The 15,103-nt window shown below is 57.8% G+C and overlaps 5 protein-coding genes across 5 annotated transcripts; 3 read left to right on the top strand and 2 right to left on the bottom strand.

Moving 5' to 3' along the window:
• Positions 1-5: 5 nt before the first annotated feature.
• On the bottom strand, positions 6-3,005 carry FA10DRAFT_265379 (FabD/lysophospholipase-like protein). Its single transcript, XM_025521034.1, has 7 exons — positions 2,376-3,005; positions 2,257-2,318; positions 2,018-2,194; positions 1,837-1,956; positions 1,344-1,776; positions 258-1,277; positions 6-201 (listed from the first exon to the last, which is right to left on the bottom strand). Exons 1-7 carry the CDS (start codon positions 2,688-2,690, stop codon positions 118-120), a joined length of 2,211 nt encoding a protein of 736 aa, XP_025378728.1. The 5' UTR covers positions 2,691-3,005; the 3' UTR covers positions 6-117.
• Positions 3,006-3,126: 121 nt separating this feature from the next.
• Positions 3,127-7,871, top strand: FA10DRAFT_300131 (hypothetical protein). The gene is made up of 3 exons (XM_025524797.1): positions 3,127-4,329; positions 4,396-7,113; positions 7,171-7,871. Exons 1-3 carry the CDS (start codon positions 3,277-3,279, stop codon positions 7,789-7,791), a joined length of 4,392 nt encoding a protein of 1,463 aa, XP_025378727.1. The 5' UTR covers positions 3,127-3,276; the 3' UTR covers positions 7,792-7,871.
• Positions 7,872-7,949: 78 nt separating this feature from the next.
• On the top strand, positions 7,950-9,672 carry FA10DRAFT_300130 (hypothetical protein). Its single transcript, XM_025524796.1, has 5 exons — positions 7,950-8,345; positions 8,403-9,086; positions 9,153-9,315; positions 9,377-9,490; positions 9,561-9,672. Exons 1-5 carry the CDS (start codon positions 8,062-8,064, stop codon positions 9,618-9,620), a joined length of 1,305 nt encoding a protein of 434 aa, XP_025378726.1. The 5' UTR covers positions 7,950-8,061; the 3' UTR covers positions 9,621-9,672.
• FA10DRAFT_69328 (putative HOS2-putative histone deacetylase) lies at positions 9,603-11,255 on the top strand. The gene has a single exon (XM_025525644.1). It carries the CDS (start codon positions 9,789-9,791, stop codon positions 11,100-11,102), a length of 1,314 nt encoding a protein of 437 aa, XP_025378725.1. The 5' UTR covers positions 9,603-9,788; the 3' UTR covers positions 11,103-11,255.
• FA10DRAFT_265375 (hypothetical protein) lies at positions 11,133-14,612 on the bottom strand. The gene is made up of 2 exons (XM_025521033.1): positions 13,343-14,612; positions 11,133-13,276 (listed from the first exon to the last, which is right to left on the bottom strand). Exons 1-2 carry the CDS (start codon positions 14,517-14,519, stop codon positions 11,217-11,219), a joined length of 3,237 nt encoding a protein of 1,078 aa, XP_025378724.1. The 5' UTR covers positions 14,520-14,612; the 3' UTR covers positions 11,133-11,216.
• Between the last annotated feature and the right edge of the window lie 491 nt (positions 14,613-15,103).

Genomic DNA, 15,103 nt, shown 5'->3' with positions numbered 1-15,103 from the left:
AGAAGCGCACGTGTGAATTAGAGCAATTTGACCCGATTCGATCAACATCCTCTAGAGAGCCAGCCAGCCAGCTAGCGGTAATCATGGGGGGAGAGAGAAAAGGAATTAAGAGAATCTCTACGACTGTTTGGATAGGCGGGCAGCCTTCTTAGCGTTGTAGACGTCTTGCACAACCTTGCGGATCTCATCGACACCCTCGTTCTGGACATACAGAGTCAGAGATTGAAAGAAAAGGAAGGCCAGGACACAGAACTCACAATGTCGGCACGGCTTGTCTTGCGAATGATGTTGACTTCTTCCTCCGACCACACGAGGTTGTAGCTGCTCGAGAAGGAAGCTGTGCTCGGGTCATAGTCCGGTTGGCACTTGTTGGGCAGCAAGGGAAGGTAGATGAGCGTGGCGCCGTTGGTGGCCTGTGGCTGGTGTCGCTTGTTGTAGCGAATGCCATCATCGTCGACGTGCGTGGGGCCCTCCTCCTCTGTGCGATCCTCGTCCGGGATCGACTTGGCATCGAGGATCCGGGCGTATCTGCCCTTGAATCTCTCGGCAATTTCATCTGCGCTCAGCGTCTTGTTCTTCTTCTTGCCATCCTTGTCCTCTTCCTGAGGCCACTCGGACAGAGGCTCGAGCTTGACGCGCTCTTGGATATCCAAGCCCTTTGTACGGCCAAAATCGGCGATGCGTTCCAGAGCAGCGCCGCTCTGGACATCGCTGGAAAAGTCGCCGAGGAGCATGATGTCTACGTCTCGTCCAGGTCGAAAGAAGGAGTAGGTGGGCAGATTGTTGGACATGCCCGCGTCGACGAGGTGGATCCTGGGCGAGTTCTCGAAGCCTTGGCCTCGACCTTCTTTCGTTTCAGCACCAAAGAAAGGATTGGCCTCATTCATTGCGTGGACCGGGTGATGCGACTGCAGTCTCTCTGCCTTGTCAGGGTGCTCCTCGACCCAGTGGTCAGCGGCATTTCGAATACGCGTGCCAAAGGCGCCCTTGGGGAGGTTGCGGTAGAGCGTGGCTAGCCAGGCCGCCAGTGGCCCTGCTGGTGCGCTGGTGCAGATGCCTAGGACCAGGCTAAGGCTTCGTTCAGGCAACTTCTGCGTGCTGGTGCCCTTTTCGAAACGCCTACCGAAACTCCAGGTTGGGATCCAGCCCTCGAGCTCATCGCTTCCAAATTCGATGGGAGAGAACTCGAACCACTGCCACCATGCGTGTGGGTCGCTGTGTTCGTCTGCGTCATGGTTGCTAGTGTTCTTGAAAGGTTCTTCGGCTGAATGCCAGTCCTGGAATGCGCCGCTTCAATTTTGAGAAACCGCAAAATGAGACTGTGGCAACGCGATACGACTCACCTTCCAGGGCCTCTCGTGACGCACGGCCGTGAGGAGCGGTAGCGGATTCTGGCCCGTCTGAAGCCCGGCTCGCTTGAAGCAACGGCTGAACTGAAACCATTCGCGTCGGAGCGATGGTCCACTGACGCCCTTTTTCCCTTGCGCTGCCTCCTCACCCTCGTCTGGCTCGGTGGAGAGGGGCTTCGGTGGCTCAGAGAGGGCCAAAGGCGAAAAGAAGATGTGCGAGGTCACCAAGGTGCCGTAAAGATCGAGCGGTCCAGGGTGCAGGTGACCAATTTTCAGCTTCTGGAGGATGGGGGCTAGCTGAAAGTAGATGCCATTGGCACTTCGAGCGACGGCATCAATGGCCGACATGGACAGCGGGTGATGCTGCGACGAGCACGCAAAGTGGTCGAGGAGGAAAGAGGCCTGCATGCTGGCAAAAGTGTAGAGTCTTTTCCGATTCTGACAGTGTAAGAGATGTAGCTAGAGGCTGGCAGCCGGCTCAACTCACCCTCCAAGCGTCCAGCAGCTCCCAGAGACGCCTGCGCTGTACATGATGAGGTCCCACATCCCACCGAGGGTCTTTTCATCAGTCTGCTGCTGCATCTCCTCGATGTAAGCCAGAAAGCCGCTGGAATGTCTAGTCAGCTACGGTAGAGACGGCACAAGGATGCACGCGCGGCTAAACCCACAGACAGGCTCTGTATCCACCACCGCTACCACCAAGAGCAATGACGGGCACGTCATCAGGATGGACGTCTTCCTCCTCGGGTAGACGGAGGAACTTCTTCAGCGCTCCCGAGGAGACGATGAGCTTCTTCCTTGCATCGATGAAGGCCTTCTCTTCAGGACTCAGGGTGTTGTCACGGCTAGCATTGAAGCGTCAGCCCGCATGTGACTGTCCTTTCCTGCACAGAGAGTAACAGCTTACCGAAGTATTGCGTCCTTCTCAAGCTCGGGGTAGAGCACGGGATCGCTGAGGTCCCTCTTGACCTGTCGGAATCACCGTTAGACAGCTAGGACAGATGCTGATAAGCATTTCACAATCACCTCGCTGTGGAGATGGATCAGATTGGACAAGCGATGCGAGCCTCCCGCCTTCTTCTCATTGCCCGCGCCGTTGTCCTCATGGCCGTCCTGCTTGTCCTTTCCGTCCTTGTGATGGTGTGGGTTGAGCTTCTTGAAGCCGCTCACCAACGCTGAGATGGGGTTTTTCTTCCCATCGCCCTTCTCCTGCGAGTCACCCTTTTGAGCATGCTCTTGTGCCTCGGCATGGTCCTCGTCTTGGCCAAAGGGGTGCCAAGTCTTGTTGAGCGCCTGCGAATGATCCTCTTTGAGGCCGGTGTCCTGGGCTTGCACTGCCATTTGCGTTAGGATGCTCGGAAGGAGGTGATTGTGGTCTCTTACCAACTCCTGAGGACGACTATCGACCATTCAAACTGTTCCCCCATGGCAGACCAGGCACTGTCAAGGTGCGAGGGTGGCTCGTGCGCCATCGCACGTTCCCATCTGTGACGGCACACCGACAGGCCGGGACCGAGGCATCGTTGGCTATCAGGAGCTAGCGGCTTCGCTGGTAGCCCTGTATGCAGATATCCGCGTCTTATGCAAAGGCATGCGCCGGTGGAGCAGCAGTGAGAAAACGTCCTAGCTAGCAATTTTGCTCGACAGCACAGCCTGTCAAAAGGTGCTGCTGCTAGGGCTTGTTCCATTTAGTCACCGTATCGCGACTTTCGCCCCATCGCGCCACGTGGAAAGCGATCTGCGCGAAGTCGACTTTCTACTCCACTCGCTGTCCGACCAAATCTGCCTGGAGGTAGCAGGGTACAGGCCAGCTCGTCCCACGTCGTCCCATGGCATTTGTAGCACCAGCAGCAACACCACAAACAGCACTGACAGAAGCAGCAGGAGGTTCAGCAGTAGCTACGCCTACAGGCCATTGCACGCCGAGATGACGGCGCCTCCTGATCCAGCGTGGTCGTCGCCGCTGAAGAGGCCGTCACCGATGCTCGCGACCCGTAACTCGACAATGATGCTGCCTGGAACGAATGGCGCAGAGGCTGGCTCCTCGTTGGCGTCCGACTATGCATTTCTGCCACGGCGCCCCTTTCCCTTTCACAGGTCTCTGACTGTGCCGCACTCGCAGGCCAGTAACAAGCTGGGCGCGCTTCGGCATCCATTTCCTGGTGATGTCCCGCTGCCAGGCGCAACGGCAGCAACAGCAGCGCCGGCGCGCGTCTCGCAGAGTCCACAGTCAGGAGCCGCGCCGATGGATCAGGACCGCAGTGACGAGGCCGGACCGTCCACTGGACGACACACGGACCGAGAGCGCGAGGACTCGGCACGGGCGGCGCTTGACTCGACGGCGCTCGACTCGAGCCTCTTTCCCTCGCTCCTGGCCGACACATTGCAGCTGCCCATCTCGACGCTGCTCCAGGTCATCCCGCCCCACCTTCTCGATCCATCCCACGAGCGTCTCTCGGCCATGAGCCTGCAGGTGCCAGTGACGAGCATCGAGGCGCTTCTGGAGGCCTGCCGCACCCTCAACTGGCTCTTTGCGCGCGTGGCCGAGGGTGGGTCGCCCGACGGAGGGGGTTTTCCCGCGCGCGGCAAGGCTCGGCGGTCCGCATCGCAACCTCTCGAAGGTAGCAAGGGCGGTGGAGAGGATCGGAGCGCAAGCGCCATTGCAGCTGTCCAGAGGGTCGGAGGCGTGTCGATGAGGCGCAGCGACTCGTCGGCATCGGCGCGTGCTGGTCTCGCGCCGCGACCTAGCACGGCCCAATACGTCGACTTTGACGTCTTTGAACTGACGCAGAGGGTGGCCGATATGGCCGCCGGCCAGGCGGCAGAGAGGCACATCGACCTCGTCCTTCTCCAGAGTAATGATGTCGGCACTAGGAAACGGCGACAACAGCAGCAGCAGCACGGTACGCACACTCCAATCAGCGCGACTGGGTGCAGCGTCAAGGGCGATGAAGGGGCCACACGCTTCGCGATGGTGCAGGTGAGTTGACTTTTCGGCGCCCTCCCCCTCTCTATCTGCGCAATCTGACATGGATGACACCCTCAGCTCGTCTCGAGAAGTCTGGAAAAGGCAGGCCTGCAGGCCGTCGTGGAGTTGGATGTGCAAGTGACCGAGACTGACGGTGGATCACCGCGGTGCGCATTCAGCGTCACTATTCTGCACGATCAACCAATAGACATGCCAGAGGAATGGACGGCGCCTCTCGAGGATGTGGCAGATGCGGCGGGGGCGTCCGTCGAGAGGAGACTCTTTACGGGTGGAGACGAGGATGCGCCCAGGCATGGTCTGCGGCAGACGTTGATCTTTGACTTTCAGCCGGGAGGCCGTCTCGCCGAGGCCGGTGACCTGCACCCGCGTGAGAGCGAGGCGCGGCAGCGCTTTCTTCCTTCTCTGCGCTTGGCCGAAGAGCCGTCGGCAAAGGAGCTCGTCGACTTTGTCGACCAGGACCTTCAGGGTAGGAAAGTGGCCATCCACGGCAGACCCACGAGTGACTTTGTCAAGCATCTCACGGCCTTTCTGCACCGGTGCGGCTGCCAGACGGCGAGCCTTTCTGCAGTCGAGGCTTCTCCAAGCGCACCGATCGGCGCGACGTGGACCAGCCACTCGAGTCGTTCGATGAGGACGGCCGTGGCCCTCTCTGGCAATCGGCCCAGCCTCGTCAGCTACCCGAGCGGCTTGGGAATGGGACACGAGGTGGACAACAAGACTTCAAACTCGGTCACGGCAGTCCTTGATCCAGTCACTGGCGTGCCGCTGACACTACAGATGGGGCAGCGGAAAAGCAAAACTAGAACGAGCCAGTCAGACCCTTCGGCAAGCAGCGAGCCGTTCTCGGACAATGACCGCCTTACTCCGTTCAGCTTCATCATCATCGACGATGATCCAGACGTTCTTCACCGCGAGCTTCTCAGAATACGCTCCGGCATAGCAACGCTTCGTTCGGCCATGGGCTCTCCGGTCACAAGTAGGGTGGCCTCCTCGTCGCCGCCGAGAAAAAAGAGTGTGGGCGAAGAGATCGAAGAGCGAAGACGAGACAGCCTCTTCGACTCGACGCAAGCCATCCTCTACTTTTCCAGCCTCAGCAACTTCAGAGTGGTCCGCGACACGATTCAGCCTATCGTCGAGTCAGCCAGCCAGAGCAACACGCCTCTGCCCGAGATTATCGTCGTGCCCAAGCCTGCAGGCACTAGGAGGATTCTGACGGCCATGCATACAGCCATCCACAAGCCCCTCGTCGACCCTTTCTTCTCACCGATTGCCACCAGCCCTCTTTCCCCTGCTGCCGCTGCCGCAATGCAGGGCGTCGGCCTGGGTACTGGCGATGACGCCAGCAGTCCGTCCTCGGTGGCACCGTCGCCCTCAATGCAAGAGAGGGCGAAGTTTCCCGTCGCTTCAAAATCGAATCTGCCCGGAGTGTCGCGCAAACAAGAGAAAAAGGAGCATGAGCACACAGACAAAGGGTCTCCCTTGCACATCGACCTCCCACCCCAGCCGGAATTCTCAGAGAAGCATCAAAAGGAGCCCCCATCGAAGAAGGTCGAAGCGGCCGAGACTGGTGATACACGGTCTGGTCCATCCGCTTCGGATGCCAAGGTTGAAGGGAACGCAGAAGGTCTGCTCTTGCCAGCGGCGACCGAGGGTGCAAAGACTGTCAAGGCTGGATCGGCGTCAAGGCCTTCGACGAGTCCAATGCCCACTGACGCGCTCGAGTACTTTAGCGAGACGGCCGCCCGTATGGGTTCGAGTGGAGCAGTAGGCATGATGATCCAGTCGCCCGATGGACGGCCTGCCGGTATCTTTTTCCAGCCAAAGACGTCGTCCCACGGCAGTCGTACGCCCAGCAGCGTTCACAAGGGCAGTGACGAGCAGGGAGCGAGGGCAAGTGCTGGCGGTGGAAGACTCGGGGCAGACGCAGGTTCACGAGCGGAAACGGGAGCGGCGATGGGATCGGCCACTGAGCTTGGACCCAGGAGGAGGTCAATCCAGGGCAAGCGTACAGCTGCTGCGCCATCACAAACGGGCGATGGGCCCTCCGCCATGGCCAGCCCTCGCTCAAACGAGAGCCTGGAGCTGCAAGAGTATCCGAGCGGAAGCATGTTCGAGCCCCAGGTGGAGCTCGAGAGCGTCCTACACGGCAATCGACCGCCTGTCGCGACTCCTCTGCATAACTCCTTGAGCACAGCTAGCTCGAAGGAGGATGATTATCTGTCTCCTCAAATCAGTATACATCAGAGCTTGACGGCAGCAGCGACCCAGGTCCGCGACCAGACCCCGAAGACTCCAAAGCCCAAGAGCGACGGCGGCAAGAAGAGCACAAAGCCCGCTCAGCCAGGTGGGAAAGCAAAGGTACCAGTCGAGAATGGCAAAGGCAAGCAAAAGGTCGCGACCTCTGTCTCGCCTGCTCACCCAGCGGCAACGGTACCATCACCGATTGGAGCGCCCGATGCCGCCCTGCACGCTACTCGACAGACGTTTGCCAACACAAACCTTCATGCGCCCGTCAGGCCGTCGGCCCAGCCTCAGTCTGGTCTCCTCATTGGTGCCGGCTTCACTCCGACGCAGAAGCGGAGCACGGGCCCAAAGAAGGCGGCGAAGCAGATCAAGGTGCTACCACCCATCAAGGTGCTCATCGTTGAAGACAACCCGATCAACATCAAGATTCTCAGCACCTTTTTTGATCGCAAGAAGATCCAGTACGACGTGGCACGCGATGGAAGGGAGGCCGTGGATCGATGGCGGGAAGGAGGCTTCCATTTGATCCTTGTGAGTCATTCTTCTCTCCCAGCTTTCTTCATTGTTTCTGACCTAGCTTGTCTACAGATGGACATCCAACTCCCAGTAATGGACGGCATTGAGGCGACAAAGGAGATTCGGCGATATGAAAGAAATGCCAACATTGGCGTCCTGACGTCAACGACGCCGATCAGCACCACTGCCAACGACCAACATGGGAAGCTCGAGATAGCACCGTCGCCGCCATCGGCCGCCATTGCCGAAGGGGCCAGCAGCACGAGCCTCGCGACCACACCTTTGGGCGGTCTCACTTCTCGGGCCAGTGTCATCATCGTCGCCCTGACAGCCTCCGTGCTCAACTCTGACAGGGTTGCCGCCCTGGCAGCTGGGTGCAATGACTTTCTCAACAAGCCCGTCGACTTGCGCTGGCTCGAGCGCAAGGTCATTGAGTGGGGGTCGATGCAGTATCTCATCGGCTTCAAGGCTGGCATCGCTGGAGACGACATTATTGCTGCCACTTCCACGGCAGCGGGGCCTGTCTCGCGCAACGGGGCGGCTCTGACCCTGGCCAACAACAACGGCGAGGTTCGCAAGGCGTTTGCCGACGGGCCCGATTCAAAGGCACGAGAACTGGCGGGCAAGCTCCACATTGGCGGACTCAAGAAGGATGCCAAACGGTCAAAGGCCTCTCCCACGTCTCCTGCGTAGCTCTAGATTCACGGAAGCCCGCACGTATCTGTCATATCGCTCAATGTATCATTTTATTTTTATTTTTTGCTTCTCTGATGATGTCTTTTAGACTCTTTTCGATGTGTGTAATGTTGTGCAGGAGTGCTGCAGCCTTTGTTCCTGGTTGGCGCTTGCCTGATAACTGAAATCGGCGCGGTCTGTGCGAGGGCTCCTTTCCAAGATTACGAGGCTGCGATCGCCCTCCCTTTACTCTCTCTCTCTCTCTTCTGTTCGGGAACGATTGAAGACATGGACCAGGTGACGCATCTCTGCCGGAGGCGATTCCACCACGTCATCAAATGTCCCAGAACGAGCGACCGAGTGAGCTTCGCCCTCATCGGCTCTGCGTGGGATCGGTCGGGCTCGCTCTCCGGTAGAGAAGTCGTCGGCGAAAGCGGCGAGGAGGGAGCGCAGGAGGAGCGGGAGCACGACGGCGATTTTACAGACGTCATTCTCTTTCTTCTGCCTGCCGGCTGCTCGAGATACATCGGTATCCCGTCCGAGAAGGTCTGTGACGAGGAAAATGTCCGACTGTGAGTGCAATGGGATGCCCTTTCGTTGGTGTCAATGCAGCTGACTGTAGGCTGTAGAATCGCCATTGACCGGCCTGGGTGCGGAGCGACAACGATGTGCCCTTTGCCGGAAAGGCTGGAGAGGTGTACAAAGCATACACTTAGCATCCTCGACCACCTCGCCCCTCGGCTGCGATCAAGACGACCGCTGAAGCTCCTCTCACACTCTGCCGGTTTCCTCTACGCCATGCACCTCTTCTCCCATACACCCGCAGACACGCTCGTCAGACTATTTGGAGAGGAGCCACGCTACCTGGCCTCATCTGCCTTTGTCCCCACGCACATCTCTGGCTCCTCGATGTCGTACCTGCCTCGATCGCTCGTTGCAATTGCGCCCACTGCACTGCCCTTTATGATGGACGCCTTTTCGGCCATCTCGACGGGCGCCAGCGCCCTCCTCACGTCGAGCACCTTGGCTGCGACTACAGTTGCTTCCGGCTTCAGGTCCAAGTCAACGCTCGAAGACGAGGAGAGCGAGGCGGAGCTCAAGGCGGCGCGCAAAGCGGAGCGCAAGACGGCCAAGAGCATGAAGAAGAAGCCCGACGCCGAATTCTGGCCTCCTTATCCACCCATTTCCATCGTCGAGCCCAATCTTGACGACGAAGAAGAAGCTCAGAACGAGTGCCTACACCCAGCCACAGGCAAACCGCTGACGGAAAAGGACACCCTTATGTTTGACATGATGCGCGCAGAGAATGCCTTGTGAGTCGCTTGACTGGGCTTTTGACTCATCAACAAAAGACTGAGCCTCACTCTGCTTCGATCCAGCGTCGGCTTCACCCAGGACTACCTCCTGTGCCTGGGGAAGGAGCCCACCATGGACAATGTCGGACTAGAGAAGCTGTCTAGAGAGACGATCGAAGGCCTGGCCACCAACAACGTCTTTCAAAAGTTGCACGCCAAGGTGCTGTGGGGCGACCAGGACGCTATTGTAAGCTTTGATTTTGCGCACCTCCGTGCCAGTCAGCTGAAAACCATCCTTTCTTCTGCAGACGCCGAAAAAGGGCAGAGACTGGCTCGACGGCGTCTTTGACCACGCCGTCGCGCTTCCAGGTTCTAAGCTCGAGGTGTCTGCTTGGATTATGGCAGATGCTGGACACGATCAGGTGCGCTCGAAGGCAGAACACGGCAGAACACTCTTCCAGGCTGACATTTGAGCTGACACCACACTTTCAGACCATTACAACAAAGGCTGTCATGAAGAGGGCCATTCGATGGATGTTGGATCGCGAGTGAAGAAGGAAGAAGAGAGCGCTTTCTTTACACGTGAAATTGAATAGAAATTGGGTTTTTGACTTGCATCCACCACCCGCTTCTCGTCTATCAGACACCATCACTCGTCGCTTCTCTCTCTGAGACGGGCCGTCCTACGGCGGCGTCGGCAGCAGCAGCAAAGGGCACAAGATGGTGGTGCTAGACTATGATACCTACTCCGACTCGCCCTTTTTCTACGATGGCTCGGCCGCCAATGGATCTGGGCAGGCGGTCTTGCAAGACGCGGCACGGATGCAGCCCCATTCCAGTCCGAGGGTGTCCTACTACTTTCCAAAGGGTGTCGGAGAGTACCACTATGGCGAGCGACATCCCATGAAGCCTGCGCGCTTGACGCTCACCAATCGCCTCGTGCTCGGCTACGGCCTTCACGAGCGCATGAAGTGTTACACGCCGCGGTGGGCCACACGCGAAGAGCTCGAGATGTTTCACGATGGCGACTACGTCGAGTTCCTCAGCTCCGTCACGCCCTCTACGCCTCCGTCGTCGGCCTTCACCCGCTTCAATTTTGCAGACGACTGTCCGGTCTTTGATGGCATGTACGAATTCTGCCGGGCCTACTCGGGTGGATCACTGGCTGGTGCTCGCAAATTGACGAGCGGCTCGACCGATATTGCCATCAACTGGTCGGGTGGGTTGCATCACGCCAAGAAGTTTGAAGCGAGTGGCTTCTGCTATGTCAACGACATCGTGCTGGCCATCATGGAGCTTCTCCGATACCATCCACGCGTTCTCTACATCGACATTGACATCCACCACGGCGATGGCGTCCAGGAAGCCTTTTACAACTCGAACCGCGTCCTCACCGTCTCGTTTCACAAGTACGGCAACGACTTCTTCCCCTGCACGGGCGCCCTCGGCGAAGTAGGGACATCTTTGGGCAAACACTTTTGCCTCAATGTGCCCCTCCAGGACGGCATCGATGACGGCGCCTACGTCTCCCTGTTCAAAGCGGTCATTGAGCCGTGCATCTCGACTTTTCGACCCGAGTCGATTGTGCTGCAGTGCGGTGCAGACAGCCTGGGACTCGATAGGCTCGGCTGTTTCAACCTGAGCATCGCTGCGCACGGCGAGTGCGTCCGCTTTGTCAAGTCCTTTGGCCTGCCGCTCCTTGTCCTTGGCGGGGGAGGCTACACGATTCGAAATGTAGCGAGGTGCTGGACGTACGAAACGGCCGTCTTGACGGGCTGCAACGTCGCCGACCAGCTCCCACCCACACCCTACATGGATTACTTTGCGCCGACCTACCGTCTTCACGAGCCTTTGCAGGCGCGCGTCGAAAACAACAATAGCAGAGCGAGCTTGGAAAAGATCCGGAGAGAGTGTCTCGAACAGCTACGTTACCTCCACGGAGCGCCAAGCGTGCAGATGCACGAGCTCCCGCCCGACATGCACGGTGGCTGGATCGAGGAAGAGGCCATGAAGGACGACAAAGACAAGGCTTGAAGAGAGCTTGGCGTGTACTAGTAGTGTATCATCATCATCAATAATTCGTCAATCATTTCATGTAGCAGGAAACGTGTCGTAGAAAGAAGCTTCTTATTATACAAAAGAACTACCCTACTCCTCCTCGCCTTCGAGTGCATCGGGAAGCCTGATCCGGCCGTCGCGCTGCCACCAGACCCACAGACCGTAGCCCATCCCAGCCAAGACGACAACTGCGAGCAGAGAAGACAAAGCGACCCAGCCCCACCGATAGAACCAGCCTGGCTCATAGGGCTGTAACACAGCGTCGAGCGTAAAGACGCCACCGATGCTCCTTGAGTTGGGGAGTCCATCCGCGGGCGGATCAGCCTTCTTCTTCTTGCTCATGCGCGTCACATCGTCAGCCAACGATTCCCTGCCAAACGACAGGATTCGAGCACTGTGCTTCCTTCCGTCGGTACCCCGCGTGTCTGCAACGCCGACGACCCATCCGAGGCCTTGGTCGACGTCTCCATCCCCTCCGCCATCGTCTGCACCATCCTTGGCCACTTCGAGCTTCCTGAATGCAAGTTTGCCGTACCGGCTGGGCCCACCAGCGCTCTGGTCGAGCAGACTATCGACCTGCTTGGAATCTTGCAGGCCAATGGGCACTTGCTTGGCGTTTCCCCATGGTAGGGCATCGTCGGCGGGGCTCGGGATAATGTGCAGCAAGACAAGCCTTTCGAGCAGCTCCTTGTCTTGCAGGTACGTGGTCAGGTTGATCTTGGCAAAAGCCGCATCGGTCGGGCAGAGAACGACGTAGGACTGATCCTCGTCCGTCAAAAGCTGTTCCCTTCGACGATGACGCTTCTTGTCCCTCTTTCTCTTTCTGTTCTTACCGCCCCACTTTGACCGAAGGGCGTCGAGCTGCTCCTCGCTTGTTGGTCTCGTCCCGTTCAAGATCCAGCCATAGCCAGCCTGGACGACCAGATCTCGCATGGTGTCTGCCTTTGACCCCTTGAAAAGTTTGTCGATCGTCAAGTCGAGCGTCGGCGGCAACTCCACCTGGTCAATCTCGTGAATGACGCCAGTAGAGGTCAGGATATCATCCTTGACCACCCTAGCGTTTCTTCCCCTCGTCCCTCGCTTAATTTCCACGACGCCCTTTCCGTCTCGCCCGGCCCAGATCGGAGATCCCTCCAAAGTTGGGTACCGCGTCTGGCCAGAGGCAAAGTCGGGCGTATAGACGATTTTATCGATGGCGTGATACTCGACCACCGAGCGAAGCTCTTGACGAGACTCGGTCCGGTCCAGAAGCAAATAAGGCATGGCCAAGCCGAGCGCCTCAAAGGCATCGTTGCGAGGAATGAGGTAGGTGATGGCGGGTGCGCGCTTGACGGGCTTGTCCAGCTCGGCACTAAAGACTGTGGCAACAAATGTGCTCAGACTCAATGAGGACACGGCCGTCTGAATTGGGTTCGAAGGCGGTTCGAGGACCTTTGAGATGAGATAGATGATTGACGGTCCCACCTTCACAGGCGTCGCGATCACGTTAGCGTCTCCAAAGGCCACATCGCCGTTGCCCTGACGAGGTGGCTTCGTCTTGCCCCACGCTCTCGCCGTCCCTTGAATGCTCTCTTCCTCGTCGTCATCATCGAGAGCAACGACGATGCGTTGGCGGCCGTCCTTCAGACGCCAATCACGTAATTCTGTACCGACAAGCATGCCCTTCGTCAGATTTTCAGGGCTCAGGCTCGAGGGCGCGATGTGATATCGGAGCACATCCTCGAGCGGCGGTCGCTTGTCAATGTCCGCGTCGTCTTCGTCGACACCCCATCGCGAGAAGTGGTGAGCCCTTTGAGTGGCGTGACTCTCAAACCAATTGTCGATTGTGTCGTCACGAGGCACCATGAAAGTCCACGGGAGAGCTTTTTCATCGTCGTCTTCATCTTCACCGCCGTGAGGATTTTTGTTGATGTACGATTCCAAGCCGGCTGCGTGCATCATGGAAACAAAACGGCTTGCGTTGAGAGCAAGCAGTGTCTTTTCCACCGATAGCGCCAGGTCGCCGAAAGGAAGCAAAAGCGAGTCTACAATGTGAATCACCCCGTTCTCCGTCAGAATATCCTCAGCGACTATTTTGGCCTTGTCCACTGTCAAGCTTTTGTCCTTGTCATCCACTCGAACAGTGACGGCCCCGCCCAAGGTCGTCGTGACTGTAACGAAGAGAAAGATTTTGTAAGCATCAAGTTGTTATTCAGTCTCTCCGCGATCACACTTACTCTGCGTCTCATTGGCCTTTCGAAGCTGTTCACCGTAGCCTACTTTGCCATTCCCCACACCAATTCCACTCATGTGCCAGCCCAAGAGCTTGATACGTTCTTGTCGTGCGAGTTGCCAAGGCCCCATGATAAAAGTCTTTTCCAAATCGGTGAGCGATTCGAAAGCCTCTGCAGTGGGCAGGAAAAATGTAGCGTGGGCCGTCTCGGTCAGAGTGAGGAGCATCTTGTCCGTCGTCAGCTCGACGAGATGCTGCAGGCGAGAGTCTTTTCGAACGATCGTGGCCAGGTCCGGAGGTAGATCGAGGATATCGTCAATGCTGACAACGATGCCATTTTTGCTCGACGAGTCCGTCGCAAGCACCTTTGCTCCTCCCTTTCCTTCATCGTCGGTGCCAAAGTAGATACCGAGCGACTCTTTTGCCGATTTTCTCGTGGCCATTCGTAACTTTTGGCCACGTCCTCCCAGCAGGCCGCCGTGGTCCTCTGCACCTGGATGTGGTGGCTCAGAGGGTGGATGAGGAATCGGGCCAGGCCTGGTGGGCTCGTGCAAGAACCTCCGTGAGGGAAGGTGCAACGTTGTGTGCATGATCGGATGCTGACCGGGCTCGGGCAACGGAGACGGTGAGCCCTCGTCAGTCATGTTGAAGTCGTACGGCAGCGTGAAGTTGAGAACATGGTAGAGGAGCTGTTGTCGTAGCACAGCGTTGATATTTTCGATGCGGTGCTCCTGGGATTGGCTCCACACTCGCACAGCGAGATCTTCCTCTTGTTGATCCTCATCAGCATTAGTACCAGCCAACGCCACAGCCCACTCCCATCGTCCCATGACACTATCCCACGATGGAACGTCGCCGGCCTCATAGTACTTGGGGGTGAAAGAGACACGAGCCTCTCGCTCATCGCGCTCCTTGTCTCGCCTGCGCAGGATGGCCTCGTCGGTGGGAGCCAACATGGTGAGGCCTCTACCGTCCCCGAACTCCATCAGGTTGTTGAGCGTAGGTATGAGCCTGGTGCGCTGGAGTAGGCGCACAAGGATCGTGTGGTTCGACGATGCGGCGAGTACATCAAGGAGATTGGCGTTGTGGGGGATGTTATCTTGATCTGCAAAGGCGCCGCCACTCATTACCGCCAGCAGGCCCAAGAGGCCTGCGGCCACCGGTGACCAGCAAAGACGCATGAGTGAGGCGATTGCGCTGCTCAAGCGTCGACAGTCGAAGAGGGCTATAGGGTTGACAAGTCGCGCAAGAGATGGAGTTCACTGTAGGCTGCAGCTGAGTCCAAGATTAGGAGACGCTCGCGCGTCGCCCTAGTTCAATGTGGAGAATCAGCCACTGCCTGCCACGCGAGCTCGAAACGATGGCTCCTCTAAGTCTATCCTAGCTAGGCCGTCGAGCGCGAAAAAGCTCCCGAGGCATTCCCCGCCCACGTCGAGTTTCGGGACTCTTTGTGGGCGGGGATAAACGAACTGAGTCTGTGACAATCGATCTGAGCCTTTTGCGAGGAAGACTAACAAGCTCCCGCCTTACTTGGCGAGTGTGTCTCGGATCTCCTGTGAGATAGGAAGTGCACAGATTAATTATTGCATGATCGGTGATTGCAAGGGTGAGAGGGAAAGAAAGCTGATGGAGCGGCGGCCGCTTCCCACGACATGGACCCGACTAGCTGGTAGTAGCAGTACGTAGTGCAGTGTAGCTCGGAAGATAGTGTAGAGTAGTAGAATCTGCGTGGCTCGAGCAGGCAGGCGTTTCTCTGCTGCACTAT

Source organism: Acaromyces ingoldii, assembly GCF_003144295.1.
Source record: "Acaromyces ingoldii strain MCA 4198 unplaced genomic scaffold FA10scaffold_2, whole genome shotgun sequence".
Classification (NCBI taxonomy): Eukaryota; Fungi; Basidiomycota; class Exobasidiomycetes; order Exobasidiales; family Cryptobasidiaceae; genus Acaromyces; species Acaromyces ingoldii.
Note: the sequence above shows the minus strand (reverse complement) of the source record. Positions and strands in the feature narration are given on the sequence as shown.

Excerpts from the sequence above, each read along its gene's own strand:
- FA10DRAFT_265379 (XM_025521034.1), bottom strand. The coding sequence starts at position 2,690 with ATGGCAGTGCAAGCCCAGGACACCGGCCTCAAAGAGGATCATTCGCAG. Across the intron at positions 2,195-2,256 it reads GAGAAGGACGCAATACTTCG|CCGTGACAACACCCTGAGTC; the intron begins GTAAGCTGTTAC and ends CTTCAATGCTAG. Across the intron at positions 202-257 it reads AGACAAGCCGTGCCGACATT|AACGAGGGTGTCGATGAGAT; the intron begins GTGAGTTCTGTG and ends CTGTATGTCCAG.
- FA10DRAFT_300131 (XM_025524797.1), top strand. The coding sequence starts at position 3,277 with ATGACGGCGCCTCCTGATCCAGCGTGGTCGTCGCCGCTGAAGAGGCCG. Across the intron at positions 4,330-4,395 it reads CACGCTTCGCGATGGTGCAG|CTCGTCTCGAGAAGTCTGGA; the intron begins GTGAGTTGACTT and ends TGACACCCTCAG. Across the intron at positions 7,114-7,170 it reads GAGGCTTCCATTTGATCCTT|ATGGACATCCAACTCCCAGT; the intron begins GTGAGTCATTCT and ends GCTTGTCTACAG.
- FA10DRAFT_300130 (XM_025524796.1), top strand. The coding sequence starts at position 8,062 with ATGGACCAGGTGACGCATCTCTGCCGGAGGCGATTCCACCACGTCATC. Across the intron at positions 9,087-9,152 it reads ATGCGCGCAGAGAATGCCTT|CGTCGGCTTCACCCAGGACT; the intron begins GTGAGTCGCTTG and ends GCTTCGATCCAG. Across the intron at positions 9,316-9,376 it reads GGGGCGACCAGGACGCTATT|ACGCCGAAAAAGGGCAGAGA; the intron begins GTAAGCTTTGAT and ends TTTCTTCTGCAG.
- FA10DRAFT_69328 (XM_025525644.1), top strand. The coding sequence starts at position 9,789 with ATGGTGGTGCTAGACTATGATACCTACTCCGACTCGCCCTTTTTCTAC.
- FA10DRAFT_265375 (XM_025521033.1), bottom strand. The coding sequence starts at position 14,519 with ATGCGTCTTTGCTGGTCACCGGTGGCCGCAGGCCTCTTGGGCCTGCTG. Across the intron at positions 13,277-13,342 it reads AAAGGCCAATGAGACGCAGA|TCACGACGACCTTGGGCGGG; the intron begins GTAAGTGTGATC and ends TCTTCGTTACAG.